The sequence below is a fragment of the Leptonychotes weddellii genome, chromosome 6 (assembly GCF_054177405.1).
Source record: "Leptonychotes weddellii isolate Sample4059 chromosome 6, ASM5417740v2, whole genome shotgun sequence".
In the NCBI taxonomy this organism is placed as follows: domain Eukaryota; kingdom Metazoa; phylum Chordata; class Mammalia; order Carnivora; family Phocidae; genus Leptonychotes; species Leptonychotes weddellii.
Window position 1 is genome coordinate 79,230,449 of NC_138374.1, and position 25,801 is coordinate 79,256,249.

At 50.4% G+C, this 25,801-nt stretch overlaps 1 protein-coding gene, 1 long non-coding RNA gene and 1 other non-coding gene across 4 annotated transcripts in view; 1 reads left to right on the forward strand and 2 right to left on the reverse strand.

Moving 5' to 3' along the window:
• ITPKB (inositol-trisphosphate 3-kinase B) overlaps window positions 1-3,995 on the reverse strand; it is a 90,734-nt gene extending 86,739 nt beyond the window's left edge. For both annotated transcript variants that reach the window (XM_081824427.1, XM_081824428.1), the window contains exons 1-2: window positions 3,693-3,995; window positions 214-2,329 (exon numbers count right to left, since the gene is read on the reverse strand). In XM_081824427.1, coding sequence (XP_081680553.1) covers window positions 214-2,121 — 1,908 coding nt within the window. In that variant the 5' untranslated portion in view covers window positions 2,122-2,329; window positions 3,693-3,995. The remainder of the gene's footprint in view (window positions 1-213; window positions 2,330-3,692) is intronic.
• On the forward strand, window positions 3,092-11,058 carry LOC145722257 (uncharacterized). The gene is made up of 3 exons (XR_014146376.1): window positions 3,092-3,622; window positions 7,026-7,227; window positions 10,932-11,058. It is a non-coding gene; the product is annotated as an uncharacterized LOC145722257 (long non-coding RNA).
• Window positions 11,059-13,073: 2,015 nt separating this feature from the next.
• Window positions 13,074-13,146, reverse strand: TRNAR-CCU (transfer RNA arginine (anticodon CCU)). The gene has a single exon. It is a non-coding gene; the product is annotated as a tRNA-Arg (tRNA).
• Between the last annotated feature and the right edge of the window lie 12,655 nt (window positions 13,147-25,801).

Below are 25,801 nucleotides of genomic sequence, written 5' to 3' on the forward strand. Positions count from 1 at the left end.
TTTTTAAGATGTTCATGGGAGTGGCAAGCGAAGTGACTGGATTTACTGTCCCCACTACAATGTGCCCAGCCACCTCCCCAGCACACACACCTGGAGACGATCGTAAGTTGTGACCGCCCCAGGGCCCTGATCGGAGTCTTCATGACTCAGTACAAAGTAAGAACAACAGGGGCGTGCAAAGGAGTCGAAGGAAAATGTCAGAACGTGACTTACCACTCTGGGCTTCTGCTGGTCCAGGGTATGCAGGAAGGCGGAGTTGGGGTCCAGGCAGCGCTCAGGGTCACTGGAGATGTCCTCCTCTGAGTCTTCGTAGGAGGAGGAGAAGCCCGTGGAGGAGGCAGATGAAGATGACAGTTTCCTCAAGGGCAGGCTACCCTGGGGGCTTCCCTGTACCTCCTCCAAGGTCCCGTCCTCCTGGGCACCCATGTCTGTGATGATGACAGCGGGTATATTGCTGGGGCTGCAGGCCTCTCTTGGGGAAGGCTTGTCCTTCCCGTCTGGGGAGAGCAGCTCTGGGCTGGGGTGGGTAGCTCTGTCCTGCTGGGGGCTTCCCCAAGCACCCTTCGACTGCACCCCTGTGCCACACGTCCAAGCCAGCTGGGCTGCCTCCATGGGGCCCAGCCAAGCCCCGGAGCTCCCAGGCTGCACCCCCAGCTTGTCCCCAGGAAGGCACGGAGGTTCTTTCAGATCTTTCACGGCTTCCCAGGAGGGCAAAGCCTCCAGCATTCGGCCAGAGGAAATTCCTGCGTCCACCTCCTGGGTCTCTGGCTGTGCAGAGCGGTTGCCCCCAAGCAAGCCCCACGCCGTTGGAGACCCTTCATCCACTCCCCTGGAGCGCTGTGGAGGCTCCCTGATCACTGGGGCCCCACCCTGGGTCACCTCGGGGCCTATAGAGCCCAGGTCTGGGGGTGGCCTGACCCGGCTCGGGGCCTCAGAAAGCTCCGAGCTTTGCGCATTCACAGTTCTGTCCTCTGGCCTTCCGGCTTCAGGCGCCCCAGGGCCCTGCGCGCCACCGGGCGGATCTCCTTTCCCCACCTTCCCAGGGGGCTCTCCGCTGCGGGGCCCGCCCCTCTCTGGGGCTGGGCTTGTCTGGCTGCCCAGAGACTGCCCCTGACTCTGCACCAGGGATTCCCCGGGGTGCACACCCCCGAACTCGCGGGCCCTCTCAGGCCGCTCAGTGAGGCCAGCGTCGTGTGGATGATGTGGCCCACTGGATGTGGCTCTCGCTGTCCCCTCTGTGGCCATCCCTAAGTTCACGCCGACCAGCCCCGACGGGGGAGCTTGGCAGCTGCGCGTCCCCGAAGGTGGAGAGACTCTCTTGTCAATTTCCATAGCTCTAGGTGAGCCACAGTGGGGTCTGGCCGGGGTCCCCTTCTCCATTCTTGCAGAAACCGCTGCACCCTGAGCCCCTGGTCCTGACGGGGCGTCAGGGTGGGGGAAATGTGCCACCCCCTCGTCGCCCTCGGAGAGGCACAGGCCCGGCGCTCTTCCTCTCCCGGCCGAGAAGCCGGTCTCTGCAGTCTCTGGACATTGCTCCCCCCACGACTTTGTCCTCCGTTCCTCGCTCTGAGCCAGGGCCCTCCCTGGGGGCTGACTGCTGCTGCGGAGGGGGCAGGCGGAGGGCGAGCGAGCCCTGCCCAGACGCGGGCTGCGGGGCGCTTGGACGGCGGAGCTCTGCGCCTGGATGTGCGCCTCGAACATGCCCACTTTCTGGTTCACCTGCACATTCTGCAACTCGCGCTGCAGGATTCGCAGCTTCCTCTGGGCCTCCTCCGGCCCCGGAGGGGAGAGGGACCCGGCGGTCACCACCTGCTGCCCGTCCCCTCGCGGGCGGCCCGGCCAACTCGGGCTGCCCACGCTGCTGCAGCTGCCGCCGCTCAACCTGCGCCGGCCGCTCCGCCAGCCCCCGGGGCTCCCGGGCTCCTCGGGCGACAACGACTCGGCGGGTGGGAAGAGGAAAGAGGCGCCTCTCCCGGGGCTGAAAACGCTGCCGGGGCTCAGCACGGCCCTGCCCGGCGGCGGGGGCGTCTCGCTGCTGCTGGGTCGGGGGCCTCCGCTCTTCACCTGCTCGGCGCTATTCATGATCACCAGGCTGTTGAGTGCATAGCAATACACAGCCATAGTACTGGGTCCGCCGCGCTGCCCGCCGCCGCGGCTCCCGAGCGGGCTCCGCCGCCGGCGCCTCCTCCTCGCGCGGCTCCCGGCTCAGCCCTGGAGACCCGGCGGCCGCGCCTGAGCGCGCCGAGGCGGTGGCATGGCCTGGGCTGCGGGTGGGGGGGCAACACCGAGGGCTCAGCCCCCGCCCAAAGCTCCATAAACGACAGCGCCACTGTGGAGACACAAGGAGGAAAGTCAGGACCCCGGAGGGCGGGGGAGGGGGGCGATGGGGAGGGGACACCGGATGGGGGGGCGGGGGCGGCCGTCCCGCGGAAGCCCCGTCTGTCGGAGGTTCGGTGCCATTGGACGTCTCCGCCACCGGGAGGGCGCGGCTCGGCGCGGACAGAGCCCGGCTGCGGGTGTGAGCTTCCCGAGTGCGCTCCCACCCCTCACCCCAGGGTGTGATGTGCGCTTGGAGGTCCCTGCAAAGTCCAATTCTAAGATTCCTCCCCAGAGCCACGCGGGCTGGCAGGGGCCCCCGTAGGGCTACTTGGTTCCTAAGTGTGCTGCGTGCGGGCGCGGCTGGTTCGGATCGCTCCGAGGGTGCGGACACCCCATCCACCGTCTGCGGGTCTCCTCGGGCCGAGCAAACCCTGCTTTAAGCCGGAGGGAGGGAAGCCCGCCCCTGTGTCGCGGCTTCTGCCGCCACCACCCTCTCTGGCCTCAGGGACCCACTCGGAGGGAACCTGAGCGAGACCTGCCTACCCAGCCGCTACCTGCGCCGGGCAGCGGGAGGACGCCTGCGCGCCGGCCGTTTACCTCACCGACCCCGGGCTCGGGGCTGGGACCCTCGGACTACGGAGGCCCGGGCGCGCGGCGGGGCCGCAGCCGAGGCATTTTTCAGCACTGGCCTTGTCGCCTGTCCCCAAACAAGTGTGTTTTGTGAGTGTGTGCGCGCCTGCGCGCGCCCGGGGCCGAAGCGCTGCACGTCCCCTATACCGGAACCAATATTCGCCGCTCCCTGTCGTCGCCCCCCGCGGAGGCGTGTGTGTGTGTGTGTGCGCGCCCCGCGGAGGCGTGTGTGTGTGTGTGTGTGTGTGTACGCGCGCGCACGGGGAGTCAGCCCTCCGCACGCCCTGTACCCGAGGACGCGGCTGCCTTTGCGGCACCGGGACCCGCGCCCACTCGGAGGCACCCCGCGGCCCGCGCGCCTGCAGCCCGGCTCCGCACCCCGCCCGGGCCCGCGTTCCGAACGCCGGGAGGCGCGGCCGAGGGCCGGGCTCGTCCGCATCCTGGGCAGCCTCACCCGGCGCCAGCCCAGCAGCCCGGCCGCCCGAGCCGTGGGCGCCCGGAGGGCGCGGGGAAGGCGGCGGGGGCCGGCGGCCCGGAAGGCGAGCCGGAGGGACACCCCGAACGCGTCCCTCTTCCCCTCCCCGCGCCCCGGCTCCCGCCGCCCTCCCGGCTCACACCCCGTCCGCGTCCCCGCCGCCCACCTCTGCGCCTCTCCAGAACCCGGAACGCCCAGGTTGGCTCTGGGGCAGGGGAGGGGAGAGAGGGCTCGGAGGCGAGAGCCGTGAAAAAGCCGCCAAACTTACCTGCTATTTCTCAGCTGCCCGGGCCCGTGCAGACTGTACGGCCCAGGGACGCAGACCTCGTAGGAACAAGATGGCTTGAAAAGTGAAAAAGCTCAGGATCGACCTCCCGAGCGAGTTATGGAAGACAAAAAAAAGGGAGCGCGAACGCTGGGGGAGAGCTCCCGGGCTGGGGCCGGCGATCGCGCGGAGGCTCCGCCGGACCGGCCCCGCACGCCCTTCTGGGCCGTGCAGACACTACTCCTGTCAGCGTCTGCTCCGGCTACTTCAGTGTTTGTTCAATGTGCGATTAAAAAAAAAAAAAAAAGTGGGGGGGTGGGGTGGGTAGGAGGGAGGCGGGAGGAGGGAGAAAGGCGGGGGCTTGGGGGAGGAAAGCAGGAAGGAAGTTGTGAGCCCGTCTGGGGTTGAACTCAGCGGAACAAGTTTTTCTTTTCTTCTTTTTTTTCTATTGCTTGGCAAGACCGAGGGAGGGAAACACTTAAAAAACAAAAAGTTTCCATTGTTAGCTAACAACAACAACAAAAAACGCCTTTTAGCTTCTGCGGGTTAAAGATATACGATCCATTTTCCACCCCTCCACCGAGCCTTGCTAATGTCTTGCTTATTTTTGAAAAATGTTTTTAATAAAGTTTTGAGTGTGCATTTAAGCAAAGCAAATTGTGGGGACCTTTTTAGCATTTAAGACTAGCTCAAATCCTATATCAACGGTGTGGTGTGTGTTCTTGTACACAAATATGCAAATTCAAAGGAGGTATTTTGTGGGTGCCTCCTTGCAAAGTTGCAGATTTTAAATGCATCGCATAGTATTTTGGAAGATTGTTGGGCTGTGAGCTGTTGATGGTTTTGCAGAGCAATTGCTAGTTGTATAAACATGTCCGGACCTTGCACGCTTATCTGTTACTAAATGGGCACAGCAAATGTGACATTGGCATAGTTTTGCACTTAATGCTCAGTTATTTTAAGAAAAAGGATCCTCAAACTAAGAAAGCCTGAGACCCTTTGCTCAGTCTCTTGTAGCTGGATCATTTTCGAGAGCCTTTTCCCCCCACCATCAGCAAAAAAAAGGGGGGTGTAGGTGCATCAGTCAATACTTGGGGCAGGGGAGCCTACCCCATTTGAGCTCTGGTGCCACCAGTGTGTTTTTCATAATTCCGTAAATCCTAAACTGCAGCGTTTAGTAAAAAGAGTGAAAACACAGCTGCCAGGCTCAGGAGATTTAAAAATCTAGAGCCTGAATCAGTCCTTATATTTCTATTAGCTAAAATTTAGATGGAAATTTTGACTTTGTAGCAGATGCATCTCTTGCTTGTTTATGGAACAATACTGTTCCAGTGAGCAAAACAGCCTGCTGCTCTATCAGGGAAAGACTGGTGTCAAATCTGAAACCAAGAGCTCTTTTAGCTAAGAATTTCTGGGAATCAGACTTTGAGTCCTTTCAAATATGCCATGAAAGGATTGAGCCTAGTTACTCTCCCACCCACAATGGGGCTAAATAAAAGGAGCCTAGACTTTATTCAGGTGTTGACTCAGGATCTGGGCAGTTGCTAAAGCAGAGATGCCAGGCCTACCCTTGACCCTAGTTCGGTTCCCTAGTGGCAAGAAAGAGGAGCTGCCAGTTCCCAGGAGACCCATTCTGTCAGGTGTCATGGTGGAAGCGACTGGACAACCTAGTAATGCATACAATGAGCATGGAAATTTGGCTTCCCAGTCCCTGAGAAATCTCACTGTCACCTCACGGCTAGACTTTCCCAGAACTGAGAAATTCGGGATTCCGGGACATGCAATTAGCCTCAAGAATTTTTGCTCAGAAGGGAGCCAGCAGCTGGTCAGGGGCGGCCTGCAGAAGGAATTCCTGCTTTGGGCCGGAGGTAGAGGCAGATGACAATTGTTCCAGTCTAAAATTCTAACTGCACTACCAAGAGCATGATGCCTTGGGGAAAAGATGGAGCAAAACCCATATCTGGAAGTCAGCATGATTGGCTTGCCTCCTAAAGCAGAATCTGGTTGTCTTCCATGATTTTAAATGAACATAGGGGAGAAAAAAAATTACACAGCACTTCTTAGTAGTCAGGCACTGTTCACACTGTAATCTTCAGAACAACCCTATGAGCTAGATACTATGATTATCCCCATTTTACAGAAGAAGAAAGTAAGGCACACCTGTGCAGTATGGATCTAGCATCCGTGCTTGTGACAATTTCTCCATATTGTACACTAGATATCTACAACCGTAGGAAACGGTAGGGAAAGTCTGACCAGCTATTTGGGGTTTCCATCTTCCCACTTTTGAAATGGAATTTTAAAAATCATAGCTATGAAACTAAGAACCAGAAAGGGAATTTCCTCAATTCGACAAAGGGTATCTATGAAAAAACCTACAGTTAACATCATACTTAGTGGTGAAGGGCTGAACACTGGCCCCATAGGATGAGGAGCAGGTAAGGGTGTCTGCTCTTGCCACTCCTATTCAATGTGGTACTGGGAGTCCTCGTCAGGGCAGTTAGATGAGAAACAGAAATAAAAGGCTTCCAGACTGGAAAGAAAGAAGCAAAGCTCTTTACAGTTGATATGATTGTCTATGCAGAAAATCCAGTGGAGCCCACAACAAAGCTCTGAGTGAGGTTAGCATGTGTATTAATTTGCTAGGGCTGTGGTAACAAAGTATCAGGGCCCCAGTGGCATAAACAAAGAAACCTATTTGCTCACAGTTCTGGAGGCAAGAAGTCTGAGCTCAGGGTGGTGGCAGTGGCAGGCCTGGCTTCTTCTGAGGCCTCCCTCCTTGTCCATCTTCTCCCCATGTCCCCACACTGTCTGCCCTGTGTGTGTCCGTGTCCCACTCTCCCCTTCTGATGAGGACATCAGTCATATTGGATTAGGGCCCACCCAATTTTAGCTAAATTACCTCTTTAAAGACCCTATTTCCAAATACAGTGACATTCTGAGGTACTAGGAATTAGAAGGTCAACACGTAAATTTTGAGGGCACGTAATTCAGCCCATAACAGCCAGGATGCGGGATACAAGATCAATACATCAAAATCAATTGTGTGTCTATAGATCAGCCATGAACAATCAGAAACCCAAATTTAAAAGAATAATATTTATAATAGCATCAGGAACTATGAAATACATAAGAATCACCATGACAGAAAGGGTATAAGACAGTAGAATGAAACCTACAGAACACTACTGATGAAATTCTAACAGAAAGATACCTCTCCTGCATGCACCAGAAGACTCCGGATTGTTACTGTGTCAGTTCTCCCCAAATTAATCTACAGGTTCAGTGCAATCCTGATCAATATCATCTGGTTTTTTTTGTTTTGTTTTGTTTTAGAAACTGACAAGCTGATTGTAAACTTCAGAGGGAAATACAAAGGATCCAGATTCACCAGAACAGCTTTGAAAAAGACCAAAGTGGAAGGACTCTCTGATTTCAGGACTTATTATAAAGCTGTAATCACCAAAACAGCACAGTATTGGCATTAAGTTAGAAAAATTGATAAATGTGACAGAACACACAGTCCAGAAATAGGTATGTATAGAGAAGATTGATTTTTGATACAGGTGCACAAAAGTGGAGAAAGGAATCTTTTTTTTTAAATTATGATTTCATTATTTTCTTTTTTGTAAAACTTTATTTTATTATGTTATATTAATCACCATACATTACATCATTAGTTTTTGATGTAGTGTTCCATGATTCATTGTTTGCGTACAACACCCAGTGCTCCATTCAATACATGCCCTCTTTAATACCCATCACCAGGCTAACCCATCTCCCCAGCCCCCTCCCCTCTAGAATCCTCAGTTTGTTTCTCAGAGCCCATAGTCTCTCATGGTTCATCTCCCCCTCTGATTTTCCCTCCTTCATTTTTCCCTTCCTACTATTTTCTTTTCTTTTTTTTTTTTAACATATAATGTATTATTTGTTTCAGAGGTACAGGTCTGTGATGAATCTTTTGACAAATAATGATGTAACAACTGGATATGGATATCCATATGAAATTCAATCCATATCTTGTACCATGTACAGAAATTAACTCAAAATAACTCATAGGTCTAAGTGTAAAACCTAAAACCATAAAACTTTTTATAAGGAAACATAAGAGAAAATCTTTGGGAACTTCAGTTGAACAAGTATTTCCTAGATACAACACCAGAGTATGATCCTCAAAAAAAAAAAAAAAAAAAAGTTGACAGATTGGACTACATTAAAATTAGATGCTCTTCTGAAACAAATGAAAAGATAAGCTACAGACTGGGAGACAATATATGCAAAGTGTATATTTGAAGATTTATTTATTTATTTGAGAGAGAGAACAAGCAGGGAAAGGGGCAGAAGGAGAGAGAATCCCCAAGCAGACTCCCCGCTGAGGGGCTCCAGCCCAGGACCCCGAGATCATGACCTGAACTGAAAATCAAGAATTGGCTGCTCAACCGACTGAGCCACCCAGATGCCCTGCAAAGTGAATATTTGATTAAAGGCGTAGTATCTAGAACATATAAAGACCTCTTAAAACTCAATAATCAGAGAATGTAAAAAATGGGCAGAAATTTGGGCTGACATATCATCCAAGGATGTATGGAAGTGGCAAATATGCATTGAAAAGATACTCAACACCAGTAGTCAACAGGGAAATGTGATTTAAACCACAACTAAACACCCTTACGCACCTGTAGAAGAAGTGAGTTTTCATACGCTGCTACTGGGAATATCAATGACATCACCACTTTGGAATACAGTTGGACAGTTTCTTAAAATGCTAGACATACCAGGGCACCTGGGTGGCCCAGTCGGTTGAGCATCCGACTCTTGATTTTCAGCTCAGGTCATGATCTCCGGGTCGTAGGATTGAGTCCTGCATCGGACTCTGTGCTCATCAAGGAGTCAGCTTGAGATTCTCTCTTTCTCCCTCTGCCCGTTGCCCCACTTGCATGCGCACGCATGTACTCTTTCTCTCTGAACAAATAAAATCTTAAAAAAAAAAGGTAAACATACACCTTTCCACTCCTTGGTATTTACTCTAAAGAAATGAAACCATGTGTCCAGGGGCGCCTGGCTGGCTCTGTCAGTAGAGTGTGCAACTCTCCATGTTGGGGTTATAAGTCTGAGCCCCACACTAGGTGTAGCAATTACTTAAAAATAAAATCTTAAAAAAAAAAGAAAGAAAGCATATGCCCATATAAAGGTTTGTACACAAGCAGCTTTATTCGGATGGGCCAAAAAATGAGGAACAGCCCAAATGTCCATCAACATGTGAATGGATGAACAGATTGTGGTACACCTATGCAGGGAATCCTACTCGTCAACAAAAAGAAATAAACCATTGACAGACACACAGCATGGATGAGTCTCAACATGATCATGTGAGTGAAAGAAGCTAGACAAAACAGAGCACCCACTGTACAATTCTATCTGTAGAAAATTCTAGAACACACCGTCAAATCTATAGTAACAGAAAGCAGATTGTTGACTGCCCAAAAATGGAGGGCCATGGGAGGGGCGGGAGATGGGGAAGACAGAGGGGACACAAGGAAATTTTGGAGATGATGGTTACGTTCACCACCTTGGTTGTGGGGATGATTTCACAAGTGAAAACTAGCAAATCATAGAATGTTAAATATATGCACTTGATTGCATATGAATTAAAGCTCGATCAGGCTGGTTCTTAAAAAAACATAGCTGTGAGGGGCGCCTGGGTGGCTCAGTCATTAAGCGTCTATCTTCGGCTCAGGTCATGATCTCAGGGTCCTGGGATCGAGGCCCACATCGGGCTCCCTGCTCTGCGGGAAGCCTGTTTCTCCCTTTCCCACTCCCCATGCTTGTGTTCCCTCTCTCACTGTGTCTCTGTCAAATAAATAAAATCTTAAAAAAAACAAAAACAAAACAAACATAGCTGTGGATAGGTAGCCTTCCGTGAGGATGTTGTGGGCTCCGTTCTAGTGTCAAGCACAGTGCCAGACACAGAATATCTCCTGTGGGTAAAATATTAAATCCTTCATTCGGTGATACTCTCATAAAATTTCATGGACTAACTCTGTGTTCCACTCCCCATCATCTGTAACTTGGTAAAATTATCTGATGCTTCAACCTCCCCTCCTTTGTTTGTTCCCTTCAAGGAAAGGGCCTCAGTCTATTTATCTCTCCAGCCTTAGGTTTTAGCCCCACACAGAGTCGATCTATACATGTTTATTAAATAAAAACAAGAGATGAATCAAACAATCAAATCACTGTGCAAAAAAATAAAACAAAACAAAACAAAACAAATAAGCAAACAAAATTGAGCAATCAGCACCAGCAGGAAAGCGGCCCCCTCCCATTTCCCAGCTAGTGGGAAGGCCTTCCCACCGTGGAGCTTGGCTGGTGGGAACAGGCTGGGAGGGGTCTTCCCTTTACCTGTACTCCTTGCTTGAAATCTTACTTCCAAAGTTCCCAAAAGGCCATTAGCCCAAGGCACAGTTGAGACCGAGTTGTGTCCCTAAGGGAGGTTACTACACCTTCTCCCACCCAGCACAGGCTGAATGTGGCCAAGGCCACACACAAGGAAGGGTCTTCATACCTCCTTTCACCTCTGCCCTGGCCCTCTGGAAACTTCTTCACTTTTCCCTCACTTTTCCCTTGATCTGGGTAATGCAGCCAATTATGCAACCATTCCTTCATGTACTGGCCTCTTGAGCATGAACTGTGGGCCCTAGGGATGGGGTGATAAAGCCCCTCCCTGCCCCCTAGTCCAGGGAGAGACCCATGAGCCCATCAGGAACAGGCTGTGCCCTCCTGGGGGCTGCTGCCAAGGAGGGGTGGAGAAGGCAGCTCGGTTAGATCTGAGGTTCTTAGAGGCTCCTCCATATACCATAGCTGTGTGTCCTGAGGCAAGTAACCGAAACTCTCTGAGCCTCAGTTTGGAGCTCTGTAAAATGGCAAGGATTATAACACCCAATCCACAATGTTCTTAGGATGATCTATTAGCAATGCACGGTTAAGCACTCCAGAAGATATGCTTTCTTAAAAAGTAGCTCTCAATCCCCTAGCACCTCGTACCAAAAAAGATCCAAGACTTAGTGGATCTAAGAATCTGCCCCAAGCATGCAGAGACTCGATAAAACTTTGTTTCTACAATGAGCTTATTCCACAACCAGAGACCTTCCTTCCTGTGCCCAAACTGCTCTGATCCCCATCACCAGGTGGGGGACTCTGGGATCTGGGGGCCCTCTGAGCATTTTCTCTCTGCTCTACCTTCAGAAACTCTGAAGTCTTATGACATCCAGATGGCTTATGCCACACATAAAACCACACAAGAGACGCCTGTTCGTGGCCCACAGGCCCTTCCAAGTGAGTCTGCCTGCCCCGCTCCCTTGTTAGAAATGCCAGTATCAAAGGGCCACTACGGGCTCCTCACTGATTAGACTCAGGTGCACAAGGGTCCCACCGACAGCTAGCCACAGGCTGGCTGATGGCCAGGCATGAAAACAGGGGGCCTCTTGTGGGACTTTGGAGTCCTTGCTCCAAGAGCCCAGCAGAAGGATCCAGAGGTCAACCTCACAAAGCGAGAGCTGAGAGGGAGGGACCAAGAATGAGCAAAGGGGCTCTGGGTGAGCACGAGGGTGTGCGGAACAGTCGTGTCCCCACGAGGGAACCGGCAGCATCTGGAGCAGCTGTGGGCCGAGAGAGGCAGAGTGCCACCTGACTTGCAGGGGGGCCTCCCAGACCCCATTCCTGGGACGCTGGCAGCTCTGGGTCTACCCCAGATTATGTGAGCAACCCCACCTTCCCTCAGCCACTTAGTGCCTTGCCTTACACATCAGTATTTATTCATGAGTAATTCCTTAGTCTTTAAAAAAATACTGTTTAAAAAGACAATCATCTTTTTTTAAGACTTTATTTATTTGACAGAGAGAGAGAGAGTGAGAGCAAGCACAAACAGGCGGAGTGGCAGGCAGAGGGAGAAGGAGAAGCAGGCTCCCCGCCGAGCAGGGAGCCTGACGTGGGGCTCGATCCCAGGACCCCGGGATCATGACCCGAGCTGAAGGCAGACGTTTCACCGACTGAGCCCCCTGGCGCCCCAGCCTTATTTATTTTAAACGAATACGGAGTCGTGCTGCCCCCTGACACTACCAACCCATGATGGAATCCGGAAGGGCAAAAGGCAAAGGGCAAATGTTATGATTCTAGGTTGATATGAAGAGGAAAGATTTTATTTTATTTTAATTAATGTATTTTTTTTTAGAGAGACAGAGCCCGTGAGTGAGTGGAGGTGGGGGAAGGGGCAGAGGAAGAGAGAGAAGCTCAAGCCGACTCTGGGCTCAATCTCATGACCCTGAGATCACAGCCTGATATCAAGAGTCGACGTTTAACCGACTGAGCCACCCAGGCTCCAGGAAGAAAGACTTTAGTGTAACACTCGCAGTCCTAGCTAGTGTCATTCTGAGCACACGCCATAGTATTGGGGCTTCCCCCATTATAATAGCATATTCTTCGTTCATTCCTTCTTGAAATGTTTACTAAACACCCCCTCCTCACTACACAATCTGTTGGAACCAGCTATCTTTTGTCTCCCCTTTGAGGGAGGAAATAATAAAGGCTTACTCCAATTTGCATCTGCAGTGCCCGATGTAAAGAAGGCTAATAAATATTTCTTGGATGATTGAAGTCTGTAACTCAGGCAAGGGGAATAAATGAACAATTTTCTAAGGCTCCTAAATCTGGGTGTTGGGAGACGGGCTGGGAGGGGGGAACCACGCTGATTGGAAACACTCCTGCAGTGAAGCACAAGATACGTACAGGTGTCCTCCATCCCATGTGGACCGTGAAACAGTGCTCTCCTTTCACACTGACTTCTCAGCCACTCAAATAACAGATTTCTGCGCCATTGGACTGGCTCTGACCCAAGCCTGGAGACTCCAAAAGCCATGGATCAGCCATTATCTGAGCCGGTGGGGTTTTTTAATATACGTATATATTTTTTTCACTGTCTGGAATCAACCATGAACTGATAAGAGATAGATTGAAAAGATGTACTCCTGCTTTTCATATCTAAATGTGAACTTGGCCAACTCCAACCCTCATGTTGAAATGTGGTGTCAACAGTTCATTTAAATTGAAACTGAGTCATTTGCTGTTGGTTTCAGATATTGGCTGCACGGTTTTCGCTGCATGCACCTCTTCTCCAGGGATCCCCGCCCACATCGGCCTGTCTGTGACTTAAGGCTGCTCTCACTGTAAGTTTAAACGGGGAAGGAGTCAGGAATACTATCTATACCCTTCCCCTGCCTCCTTCTCTGGATAACCAGGTTTGTGTGACATCTGTGCCCCCCTCCCCACCTGGGACAAATAAGTGGTGAGAAAAAAATTTTTTTTAAAGATTTTATTTTTAAGTCATCACTACACCCAACGTGGGGATCGAACTCACGACCCTGAGATCAGGAGTCACACGCTCTACCGACTGAGCCAGCCAGGCGGCCCCTTCCATGAAATTGAGAAGCCATGGGGCACCTGGGTGGCTCAGTCGTTAAGCGTCTGCCTTCGGCTCAGGTCATGGTCTCAGGGCCCTGGGATAGAGCCCCGCATCGGGCTCCCTGCTCGGCGGGAAGCCCGCTTCTCCCACTCCCACTCCGCCTGCTTGTGTTCCCTCTTGCTGTCTTTCTCTCTGTCAAATAAATAAAAATCTTAAAAAAAAAAAAAAAGAAAAGAAATTGAGAAGCCGTTTTCTCTGTGGTTTGGATACCAAGGCTTGTGTCTGAGTGGTCACAGTCGGCAAGCCCAGGAGAGCCGGAGAGGGCCTTTGAGTCAAGCCTGTCCCATCATTTAATATTTTAGGGACAGGAAGGAACTACAGTTTACATGCTGGGTCTTTAAGAACAAAGTCTCAGGAAAGGTCACTCTGTAATGTTCTGACACAGAGTAGGTGGCTCTCTCCAACAGAAAGAGGAAGTCTCTCGGGTCCCCGGCCTGTCCCTCACAGTGAGGGGACAATAGCAGCAACACGAGATTCTATCTCGGGCAACTGCAGACCTCCCTGCATTCACGCTTCACGTGTCTACAGAGCTTGCCCTGTGCACCCGCTACAGTAATCGGCTTTGCTGCCCTCTGACCCACGAGAGCCTCACTTCAGCCTTGGGTGTTGTTAGTAATGCCCTGCGTTTACTCCTCAAGCCATGTTTTCCAGGCAGAAAGAGGGGGAACAAAAGGACATGAAGAAGGAGAACATGTATCAAGTTCTGCAGAGAGAACTCAGACTAGAAAGGGGGCTGAGCTTAAAAATGATTCTAATTCAGTGTGATGCATGGCGTAACGGCCTGCAAGGCACCAGGGGAGCTCAGTGGTGGGCTGACCTTGGGGCTCGGGCTCTGGGAGGAGGTGGGAGGGCTTCAGGAGAGGGGGCTGTAAAGGATGAGTAGGAACTCACCCGGCAAAGGAGAGAGACCGTCTTCGGGCGGGAGCGCCTGCAGGTGCAGGGGCTCTGACCCAAGGAGGGGCAGCTGGGAGGGTGGCCGGTGGGAGTGGCTGGAACCCAGGGTGGGAGGGGGTCAGCAGCAGTGCCCAGAAGAGCCTGGCATAGCAGTTTGACAGGGACGTTCCTTGATTGCTAGGCTAAATAGTTTGGATTTTTATTTAAAATGATAGGGAGCCACCAACAAGTCTAAAGAGGAGAGTGACACAAATAAATCAGCATTTCAGAATGATCTCTCTGAGGCAATATGGGGGACATATTGGAGGGGCGGAGTCAGAGACCTGTTCTTCGGGGCAGCCATGCTGGGCAGGCACCTCGAAGGCCCCGGGGACAACACGCCTGCCTCTCAGCTGCTGGCAGCCGATTGTTTATCGCCGTAACAAGCCACCAGAAACTCGGGGGCTTCAAACAACACAGATTTGTGATGTATCCTTAGCCCGGCCACTTGCCTCAGCAAAGCGTGGGAGCTGAGAACGCATTGGAGACCGTCTGCTAACATAGTCCCAGGAGTGACGGCCCACCTGCTCTGCTCCTCCGGCTGAGAAGCAAGTCCCAGGTCCCACCCACACTCAAGGGGAGGCAATCACACAGGGGCGTGAACACCTGCAGGGTCTGTCTCTATGGAAGGAGACAGATCTTATTTACACCATCTCAGAATCACCTGGGAAAAACCAGGTAGGGGTCTTCTTCTCAGGGGGCTGTGAGATCGGAGTTTATCTGTATCAATCCAGCGGTTATGGGGATGCTTCCCCGTGTGTGGGGGGGTCACATATGAGGTTATCGCTGTGTTCCTATGATAGGCTGAATAGCTGGACTTTTCCTGTTCATCTTTTTTTTTTTTTAATTTTTATTTGACAGAGAGAGACACAACGAGAGAGGGAACACAAGCAGGGAGAGTGGGAGAGGGAGAAGCAGGCCTCCCTCGGAGCAGGGAGCCCGATGCGGGGCTCGATCCTAGGACCCCGGGATCATGACCTGAGCTGAAGGCAGACGCTTAACGACCGAGCCACCCAGGCGCCCCTCCTGTTCATCTTTTTATTCTATTACTGTAAGGTCCTTTGGTTTCAAAGTCTGTGATAGACACAGGCTTGAACCCCCGCTCTACCATTTACAGCCGGGTGAATTTGGAAGCGAGGTAGCCCCTCGGAGCATCATCAGCATCCTAACTGCAAAGTAGGCATACAGCTGCTCACCCCGCAGGCTCTCGAGGGCAGATATAAAAGAATATAGCCCAGGCCTTGCCCATCGGAGCTCCGCCAGTAACGAAACCCGAGTTGTAGCCGAGGTGGGCGGTGCAGACGAAGGTGTACTTCAAGGCCTTGTTCAGGGTCATGCACAAAGCGAGCCCTGCTGGGCTGGGACACAGCCTGGACTCCAGGCTTCTCCTTAGCAGGCTGGGACCAAGGCGGCTGCCACAGTGGTAAAGGTAGATGGTTAGCGGCTAAGGTTTTTGTGAGGCTGCTGCCTCCCCAGTGGCCCCCTTTCCCAGCTGTCCCCGCACGTCCCCACCCGCTTTGGGGGCTGGGGCTCGTGGCTGTGGAGGATCACAGGGCACAGCCGTGCACGGACAGGGCTCTTCACGGCCAGCCACAGAGACTGAGTTTTGCTTCCATAAGCAGAAGGTCAGGATAAAACAGTATAGGATTTTGGCGATCTCATCAAATCGTGAATAATGCCAGTACATTAGGTTTGGGCAGTGGGGCAGGAGACAGGGAAGCTCCTGGCCCACGTTGTGCTGAGAACTAGTTCAGCGCCACACAAGACACGAAGGACACGGCCCGTCCCCGGAGCTGGATGTGGCCACCAAGGCTACCTGCCCTGTCACCACCGAGGCTCTACGTGGCCCTGCCTGTCAGAGTCTCATGCATGTGCCTGATTATCTTCTTGTGTGTCCATGATACCTCAATAAAGTGGGTTTTTTTAAGTTTTTGTTTAGTTATTTGAGAGAGAGAGCACAAGCAGGGGGAGCGGGAGATGGAGAAGCGGCTCCCTGCTCAGCAGGGATGTGAGGCTGATGTGAGGCTCAATCCTAGGACCCTGGGATCATGACCTGAGCTGAAGGCAGACGCTTCACCCACTGAGCCACCCAGGCGCCCCTTTCTTCCCATTTTCAACGGCAGCTGGCAAGAGATGCATTTTACTGAAGTAATAACTGAGTGAACACGTTTCCTCAGAAATAAAATGAAGATGACAATGTATCCTTCAGGACTCGTCATGATGGGTAGGTGAGATCACGTGTTGAAGTTAGTTTATCCCAGAGTATTATAAGTGTATAAATAAGAATTATTAGCTATAGAAAAATTAGTATTAATTTAATAATAAGTAGCCATTCCTGTGATTAGTGATTATAATTGCAATTTTTGTGACAATCAACCTGACTCTGAAGGCTCAGCGAGCTGATTGAAGAAGGATAAGTATTCATAAACGGGCGCCTGGGTGGCTCAGTCGTTACGCGTCTGCCTTCGGCTCAGGTCACGATCCCAGGATCCTGGGATCGAGCCCCACGTTGGGCTCCCTGCTCAGGAGGGAGTCTGCTTCTCCCTCTCCCTCTGTGCGCTCTGGCTCTCTCTCAAATAAATAAAATCTAAAAAAAAAAAAAAAAAGAATTCGTAAATCAGGAACGCCTACCTGCCTCACGGGGTAATGCTTCCTGGTTCAGATCTGCTCGGGCAATTCAGTAACAAAAGCCCCTTGGAGTCCAAGGCAACTCTGCTTGGCCCCAAATCCCCCGTGCCCCACTGCTGTGACGCCACCCGGCAGGCACAGGTTGTTTGGCCCCTGGTGTTGTCGGCAGAGATTGGACTCAGACTCAGGATGAAGTCATCAACCCAACTCTGAAACAAGTCCCAAGCTGTAGGACCAAGGGGGTGGGGTGGGGCTGGGGGGTAGGCTGGGAGATCCTGGGAAGTGTCCCCAGCCCTGGGTCTGGGTCCCAAGGAAGGAGAGAGCTGACTCAACTGGGGTCACCACGTGTGCTGACGTCACTGTTTCCAGAGCCTAAGGTGTAAGCCTTCCCGGGATCTTCCCTCATCGGACACTCAGCATTTCCTGCCTGGTGCTTTTCTACCCCCACCTCCCTTCACTTCGCCAATTAGGGTATTAAAATGCCTAGTTCCTGCTGAATTTTCAGAACCTCAGATGACTCATACTGTGCCCTTGAGTGAGTGCACAAAGAATCAAACCATTCCTGTTGCTAAAGGCGGCAGTTTCACATTTTTGAGATGATCTAAATCTGCATTTTCTTCCTGTACTTTGCAAACACTTGGGTGAAGGGTGACAGAATAGGGAAGAAGGTGGGCCTGGAAGAAGTCAAACGGGGCACAAATGGGACACACATCTGCATAGTCATTTTTTCTATTTCTGGAAACATTTTCTGGGAGCTGGAGCTTCATGGAATCTGATTTCTTTGCCTCTGGTCCCTCCCTCACTTTAAATGCGGGTAAGTGGTTCATACCTCTGCCCCACTCTCTTATTTAACCCTGGTGCCTCCACCTTCACCCTAGCTGATGACACCCCAGATTCTGTCCAGCCCTGTTCTTTCCTGAACTTCAGCCCCATGGCCAAAGCAGTCCAGTGATATTAGACCCAGCAAGTTCAAGGTGAACCCAGCATCTTCTGCTCCTTCCCTTAATTAAGAACCTAACGACACCAGGGGCACCTAGGTGGCTCAGTCCTTAAGCGTCTGCCTTCAGCTCAGGTCATGATCCCAGGGTCCCGGGATCGAGTCCCGCATCGGGCTCCCTGCTCCGAGGGAGGCCTGCTTCTCCCTCTCCCACTCTCCCTGCTTGTGTTCCCTCTCTCGTTGTGTCTCTCTCTGTCAAATAAATAAAATCTTAAAAAAAAAAAAAAAGAACCTAATGACACCACTCATTCATCCAAGCTAGAAATCTTAGGGTCTTCAGTTTACCTTAAGGAGTAAATTGTGCTTCTTATTCACCACCCCTCCCCCACCTGGGATACACACTCAGTTCTACTCCGGCCTCCAGTGTATGTCAAATTCACCCCTCCCTCCCCATCTCTGCTGCCAACGGCCAGGCTCACCTCATCTTTGCATGAAGCCACAGTGACAGTCTCCTAATTGATTTTTTGCTTCTCCATCCATCCGTCCACTTCTCCTATCAATATTTACTGAGCACCTACTATATGCCAAGCACTGTTTGAGGACCTGGGGACATGGATGAACCAAACAAGAGTCCTGCCCCTGTGGAATTTACATTCTTATGATGTAGCCAGATAACGTGCAACAGATAAAGGACTTCTGTATAAGATGGCAGATTGGAACTTTCTTGTAGACTTTGTTCTGCCGATACCTCAAAAATAGCCAAAATAAAGAGTAAGCAAAAAAAAAAAAGTCATCAATGGCAATCAAATTAGGAATGAGGGATAGCTAGTACAATAAACTTCACAAACAGTTAACCAAGACAAGAAACAAGATGCTGGATGGAGTAGAGAAGCCCGGGGTGGGGGGCGGGAGAGGGAGCTTGGCTCCTAGCTTGGTCCTTCCTCCCCTGGAAGCTGCATCGGAGAATGTTCAAGGTCCTGAGGATTCTGACTAGCGCCCCCAAGAGACGGTAGGTATGGAGACTGTAGGTATCCATATGCATTTCCTCTGCGGACTGAGATAGAAACGGTTGTTGGGGAGAAAGTGGTAAAATGTGGGGAGTGAACAGTGGGGCTAATTCTGACCACAGTGAAGGCTCCAAGGCAACCAGCCAAACCCCGCAACAATGAAAGCCTTCGGTGTTACTGCCCAGCCGGAGGGGTAAAGCCTGACACATCTCCAAAATTGCACAGAGGGAGCAGACCCCAGGTTTCTATGGCCAACACTCAGCCCGCGGAGCTTCCTGCCCCCCCCCACCCCCGAGGCCCCCTGACCTCCACAACGACACACAGAGAGAAAAACAAACTGATCTCAGCTGCAAGAAGGAAGAGTCAAGAAGTCACCTGCCCTCCATCAGAACAAATTAAACCTGCGGATGCACCTCCCGAGTGCGAGCAGATGGGAAGGAGAAGCATCACAGCTATGAAAGCAGGCTATGGAGGGAAAGGGGGGGACGCAGCAGGCAAAAGCCAGGCCCCCCCATGAGAAGACATCATAACTCAAGCATCAGAAAAAAATTCCGGGGGCGCCTGGGTGGCTCAGTCGTTAAGCATCTGCCTTCAGCTCAGGTCATGATCCCAAGATCCTGGGACAGAGCCCCACATCAGGCTCCCTGCTCAGGGGGAAGTCTGCTTTTCCCTCTGCCCCTCCCCCTCCTTGTGTTTAATCTCTCTCTCTGTCAAATAAATAAATAAAATCTTAAAAACAAATTCTTCAAGCATCTTCACAGAAAAACCAAACCACCCCAGGGTCACAACAACTGAGGGGACTCCGTGTCCGCGCAAGCAACATTCCCGGCCGGGGAGATGGGTCGGAGCTGGGGGAAGGCCGTCCACTGTCACTAGCTTGTTTTACCTCTAACTATCTGGCATTAGCTTGCAAACCTGAATGTGCACCTCAGCTACAATCTTGCCGATTTCATGCTTGGATATATTACATATTCTACAAAAATGATTGCAGTTATGCTGGAAGTCAGGCACAAGAATGTTTGTAACAGCACTGCTCGTGATAGGAAAAAACCAGAAACAACCTATCAGCTGAACAGATAAGGACACTGCAGTTTATTCCTAAATTCATACATTGAATACCCTCCCTATCACAGCGATAAAAAATGAGCCACAGCCACACACATCAATGTCGCCGAATCTCAGAAACATGCTGCATTTAGCATGTTAAAAAGCAAACAAAATTAGGCGGTGTGTCCCTGGAGGAAAATTTCATGCCAAATCTCTAAAGGAACCAGGGCCGCCATCGCCTGTGAGGACTGGGGTGGGCAGTTACCACTGGGAGGAGCGAGAGGGGAGTTTCACCAGTAGAAGCAATGTGCCATGGACCGGCTGCGTGAGGAGTTCGTGTGTTATATCGTGATGACTTATGATCTATACAGTATGCATATTCTTGTAGGTGTCAATATTTCAGGAGAATAAAGGAAACAACATTCCTTTCAAAAGGAAACACTTTTGAAGATTTTTTTAACCACTAGGGAAAGAACTAAGGAAGGAAACAGAGCACCATAAAGTAAGCAGGACTGAGGAATGATGGCTGGACCAGGTGCCGCTTCCTGTAGGAAGACAAAGGGCAGGAAGACAAAAGGCAGGCATTTGCAAAGGGCTCAGGGAATGCAGCACCCTTAGTCCTTCCTGAAAAACCAAACCAAACCAAACCAAACCAAAAACTCCTGCTTGTTATAAAATCAAACCTGCAGGGGAATGAAGTGAAGAACTCGAAAACGGAGAGACCGTTGTAAAAAGACTTGGAGAGAATATTGAACCCATTTAAATGTAGAATTGTTGCTAAAAGGAAAAGAAAGGGATGGAATTAGGGCTGCCCAACAAAACATCCATGTTATAAACCTGGACGGTGGGTAAAAACAATAATAGCAATTTTCTGCTGGAAACCAGGCATGGGCTTTCCTATCTGGCCATGTCGGAGGGACAGGCCCTAGAAATAGTGGCCTGCTTAAACAACTATAAAAGTGCCCAAGCAGAGGAGACACCTGTTTCCAGGAAATGGACCACCAGAAACACATGGCTGAGGTGCTGGAGAGCAGGGATGCACACAGGTGACTCCACGTCCCCCCGGGGTTCCTTCTCCTGAGGACACCCTCTGAGCCCCTGCAAGGAGATGCAGAGACAGGTGGTCTCTCTGAGCTGGGGGGAGGGGCGAAGCTCAGAGGTCAGGACTGCTGAGGGCCTTGGAACTCGTGGGGCAGGAATGAGGAGAGGAGGGCACCGAGCTGCCCAGGAGTTGGGGTGCCCAGCCCCTGGCCGAGCATGGTCTTGGACAGAGGGTGGACTTTAGAGGGGAAGGTCTGGCAGAGAGCGGCTGCCATGGGCTGAAAGCTGCCTGGAGACCCCTGAGGTGGAGCTGGGCTCCGAGCCACTGGCTCTCCCACCAGCCAGAATGGCTGAGCACCTGCCTGCCCAGCTGGACCCCAGAAAGAAAGCAAGCTGAAGCAAAGGTGACCTGGCCATGGAAGCTGCTGACGGTCTAACCGTCTAAACTAGCCAAAGCAATATTGATTTCAAAGCCAAAACCTCCATCGGGGCGAGGAGACACAATGCTTTCATCATCAAATAGGGAATGAGCAGCGTGGATGGATCCTAAGACCAGCTGTTCACCCGGTGCCAACACAAAACGAAAGGTCTTTTTCTGCCTCCGGAACGTGTGTTGTGAAACAGAAATGGAGCCTATTCTTTAAGGCAATGAATGCTTTCTCTGTTTAAATGACTTGTATTTGGTATTTCCTTTTTTTTTTTTTTTAAAGATTTTATTTATTTATTTGACAGAGAGAGACACAGCGAGAGAGGGAACACAAGCAGGGGGAGAAGGAGAGGGAGAAGCAGGCTTCCCGCGGAGCAGGCAGCCCGATGCGGGGCTCGATCCCAGGACCCTGAGATCATGACCTGAGCTGAAGGCAGATGCTTAACAACTGAGCCACCCAGGCACCCCTGGTATTTATTTTCTATGCCTCTTTCCTCCTTCCAATGTTTTCTATTACAAATATCTACATGGGGTAGAGAATTTTTTCGATATTGAAATATGTAACTACAAGCACTGTATATTTCCTCTTAACAACAATAAATTGTACATTTATTATGTCTTTTTAAAACAGGCAGCCTCTGAAACATGGATTATAACCCTACCACAGAAACATAACTCATTGTTTGTTATTAGGTCACTCAGTAACATTTAAAAATGAGTAAATAAAGTCTTGTAAAAATGCAGAATATGATCTTGGGGAACTCCCAAGAATTCCTGGGAATGATGATTTGTGCCTGAATCCCAAGGATTAATGTTACTTCTTTATATGATGAAATCCAGCATGTTCTTCAAATTTTAGGCCACACATTCCCTCTTCTTTAAAATTTTCTGTGTTTAAAGTAAGCCAAAAATGTTCTGTATTAGCCAAAGCTGATTATTGCAAATTTCTGCGATTATTACGATATTGCGATTATTGCAAAGGAGTGCTTTACTGGCTGGTGTAACCGGGAGTGTTTGTAGCTTCAGGCCCAGCTGGATCCAGGGGTTTAGAATGCCATATCTCTCTGTTTCCTTTGTCTCTGTCTCCCTCCCTCCTAGCTTTTCCTCTGACAGGGCTTCAGTTTCTCTCCACTTACAGTTAAAGATAGTCACTGGGAGGGCGCCTGGGTGGCTCAGTTGGTTAAGCGACTGCCTTCGGCTCAGGTCATGATCCTGGAGTCCCGGGATCGAGTCCCGCATCGGGCTCCCTGCTCGGCGGGGAGTCTGCTTCTCCCTCTGACCCTCCCCACTCTCATGTGCTCTCTCTCATTCTCTCTCTCTCAAATAAATAAAAACAAAATCTTAAAAAAAAAAAAAAAAAGATAGTCACTGGGAGCTCCACGCAGGCATTTTCCTTAAAACTCATGATCCTAGACCAGGAGAGAATGAATGCTTTTCTGGGAGGTTTGATGAAAGTCCTCAGTCACTTTCTGATTGTCCCCATGTGTGCCACCTGCTCACCCCTGACCCAATGATTATCATCGGCGATGTGGATATTCTGATTGGCTATACGTGGGTCACCTGCCCTCATCTGGGATCAGCCCTCCCTGCCTAACAGAAGGGATGCGATGCTGGGTACAGGGGAGCCATGGATGTCCACCAAACCTTCCATCCTTCTCTCCTGCCCCAGAAGGGATCAGCACCTCTCTGTCTACACCCCCATAACTGCTGTTTCTTCCTGTATTACGTAGTGTGCTCTTGGGCACATGTCCGTCTCCCCTCCGTCTGCTCCCCAAGCATCTGGCTTTCCTCCTTTGGGCATTCCAGCATCTAGTGCGTGCCTGGCACGCAGCACATGCTCAACAGCTAAATCTCATTGGCACTTTTTTGTTAGGCACTGTCCACAGTTCTGTATGAACTGCTTACTCTTCCCAGCCATACTATAAAGTAGGAATTATAAATCCCTATTTAAGTATTTATTGAATAAGTGAATAAAGATAAGGCATGATTTAAAAAAGTTACAAACCGAGCCCCATTAGAGAACCCAAGGGCTGCCTGTCTCCGTCCAGCAGACTCGGTGCTGTGAAGGGACCTCTTGTCTAGTGGGCCTTCCCAGAAGGTAGTGAGTCTGACCACAGAACAAGGCTGGGCTGACTTCCGCCAGAGAGGCTGGGCCAGGGCCTGTGATGCAGGACTGAGGCAGAGGGTACTGGCTGCCAGTCACCTCTGCTCCCCATAACATCATAAAATATCTGGGGTCCCCCCAAGGCCAACCAACAAAAGAACAACTACATTTGAAATAAGTAATCCTGAGACTGGACCCAGTCCAAGACACACAGAAGGAATCCCTCTGGCAGATCCGTGGTGGAATTACAAAGCCAGAGGGACCTGAACAATCACCCGAGACTTTGCTTTTGTTTTCAAGATGAGGAAGCAGAGGCCCGTAGAGGTTAAAGCAATCATCCAAGGTCACACAGCTAGTTAGTAGGGAAACTAGAAGCTGGAAGCAGAGCCCAGGTCACTTTCTGTGTTCCCCAAGGCTCCACACACCCTGAAGCTTCAAGTCTGCATCCTCGGGCAGGCAGCCTCCATGCATCGTGCATAGTTCCTTGTAGACACACTCTGGAGGGGCCTTGGCTCAGGGACAGTCAGAGCTGGGAGCCCCAGGACACAGCTCCGTAGCCTAGAACCTTCTGTGCTCAGAGTGGTGGAGCAGCGTGCCCAGGACCTGGACACATTCCCATTGGAGAGAGGTCCGTGGCATTTCCTCCAGAGTGGGACGGTGGAGAGCATTCAGCTAATGTTTGGATCAGTGGAGCAGAGGAACCTCCGGCCCTGCCACCTTCCCGAGCATCATCTCCTGCCCCCATCATGGCCATCACATCAGGGCCGCCCTGCATATTCTGAACCCCTCCCTGTCTCTACCAGCCTGCTGGGGTGGCTTTTCCCAGTGCTGGGATGATGTTTAGCAGGTCATTGGGGGTTTCCAGTTTGATTCCATGCTGGTGCTCCGCTGGACCAGAATATCAGCATGTCTGCTGGGCTGGCCTCTGCTCATCTTGGATACAGATACCCAAACACCCTAAAGCCCTCAGTCTCCATAGTAACAGGCCCTCACCAGATGCGTGTGGGCCCAGGGTGAGAGCACAAACGGAGCCCCACACGCTGCACATCTAAATGGTGAGAAGCGGTAAATCACACCAGTAAACTCCTAAATAAGACATGTTCCACCCTCTTAGCCTGATAAATTCGTTTTTATAGCAACAACACTTAAAAATATGTGTAAAGCTATTTATTATTTTTATGTGACCACAAGTCAACAAGATATCAAAGTACCTAAATTTTATTATTGTAGGACACACCTGGTGTTTGGTGATGGGCTGGCAGTTTCTAGATGAGTAACAAAATACCCACATAAATCGCATATTATCATAGTATTTATCCTATATAAATTGGATTTTTTAAAGATTTTATTTATTTATTTTAGAGAGAGAGGGTGGGGCATGGCCAAGGAAGAGGGAGAGAGACAATCTCAAGCAGATTCCCCACTGAGCTTGGAGCCCAACCTGGGGCTTGATCTCACGACCCTGAGATCATGGCCTGAGCCGGAACCAAGAGTCAGACCCTTAACCGACTAAGCCACCCAGGTGCCCCTCCATATGAATTGTTTTTGTTGTCTTCATTTTAGCAACATTATTCATTATAATTGTAATTAGATGTTCACATAATTTGTTTTCCAAATAGTAATGATCTAAAGAGTAAATGATAAGAGCAATTATATTTGAAGTACACAAAATTTTAATATATTTTCACTAAACTATGACGAAAAAAATTAAAATGACATGTTTTTTAAAAAAATTATTTTTCTTTTAAAATATTTAAACTTAGGGATGCCTGGCTGCCTCAGTCAGTAGAGTGTGCAACTCTTACTTCCAGGGTTGTGAGTTGAAGCCCCACATTGGGCATGGAGCCTACTTAGAAAGCTAAATAAATAAAATAAAAAAGAAATCTCTTTTTAAAAAATAGGGGCGCCTAGGTGGCTAAGTTGGTTGAGTGACTGCCTTCGGCTCGGGTCATGGTCCTGGAGTCCCAGGATCGAGTCCCACATCAGGCTCCCTACTCAGCGGGGAGTCTGCTTCTCCCTCTAACCCTGCCCCCTCTCCTGTGCTCTCTCTCTCATTCTCTCTCTTTCAAATAAATAAATAAAATCTTAAAAAAAAAAACTGAAAAAATAAAACACTGAACCTTGCCTATTAAAAGTAAACGCCAGGGGCGCCTGGGTGGCTCAGTCAGTTAAGCATCTGCCTTCAGCTCAGGTCTTGATCCCAGGGTCCTGGGATCGAGCCCCACGTTGGGCTCCCTGCTCAGCGGGGAGCCAGCTTCTCCCTCTCCTCCCCGCTTGTACTCTCTCCCTGTCTCTCCTTCTCTCTCTCTCTCAAATAAATAAATAAAAATTTTTAAAAATAAATAAAAAATAAAATGCCAAACTGTAAATTATAATTCATGAATATAAACGTTTTGATCAAAATCATTTAAATAAAAACAAAATTCTTATCAACTCTTGAAAATTTAATTAAATCTTATTACCTTTTTATAAAA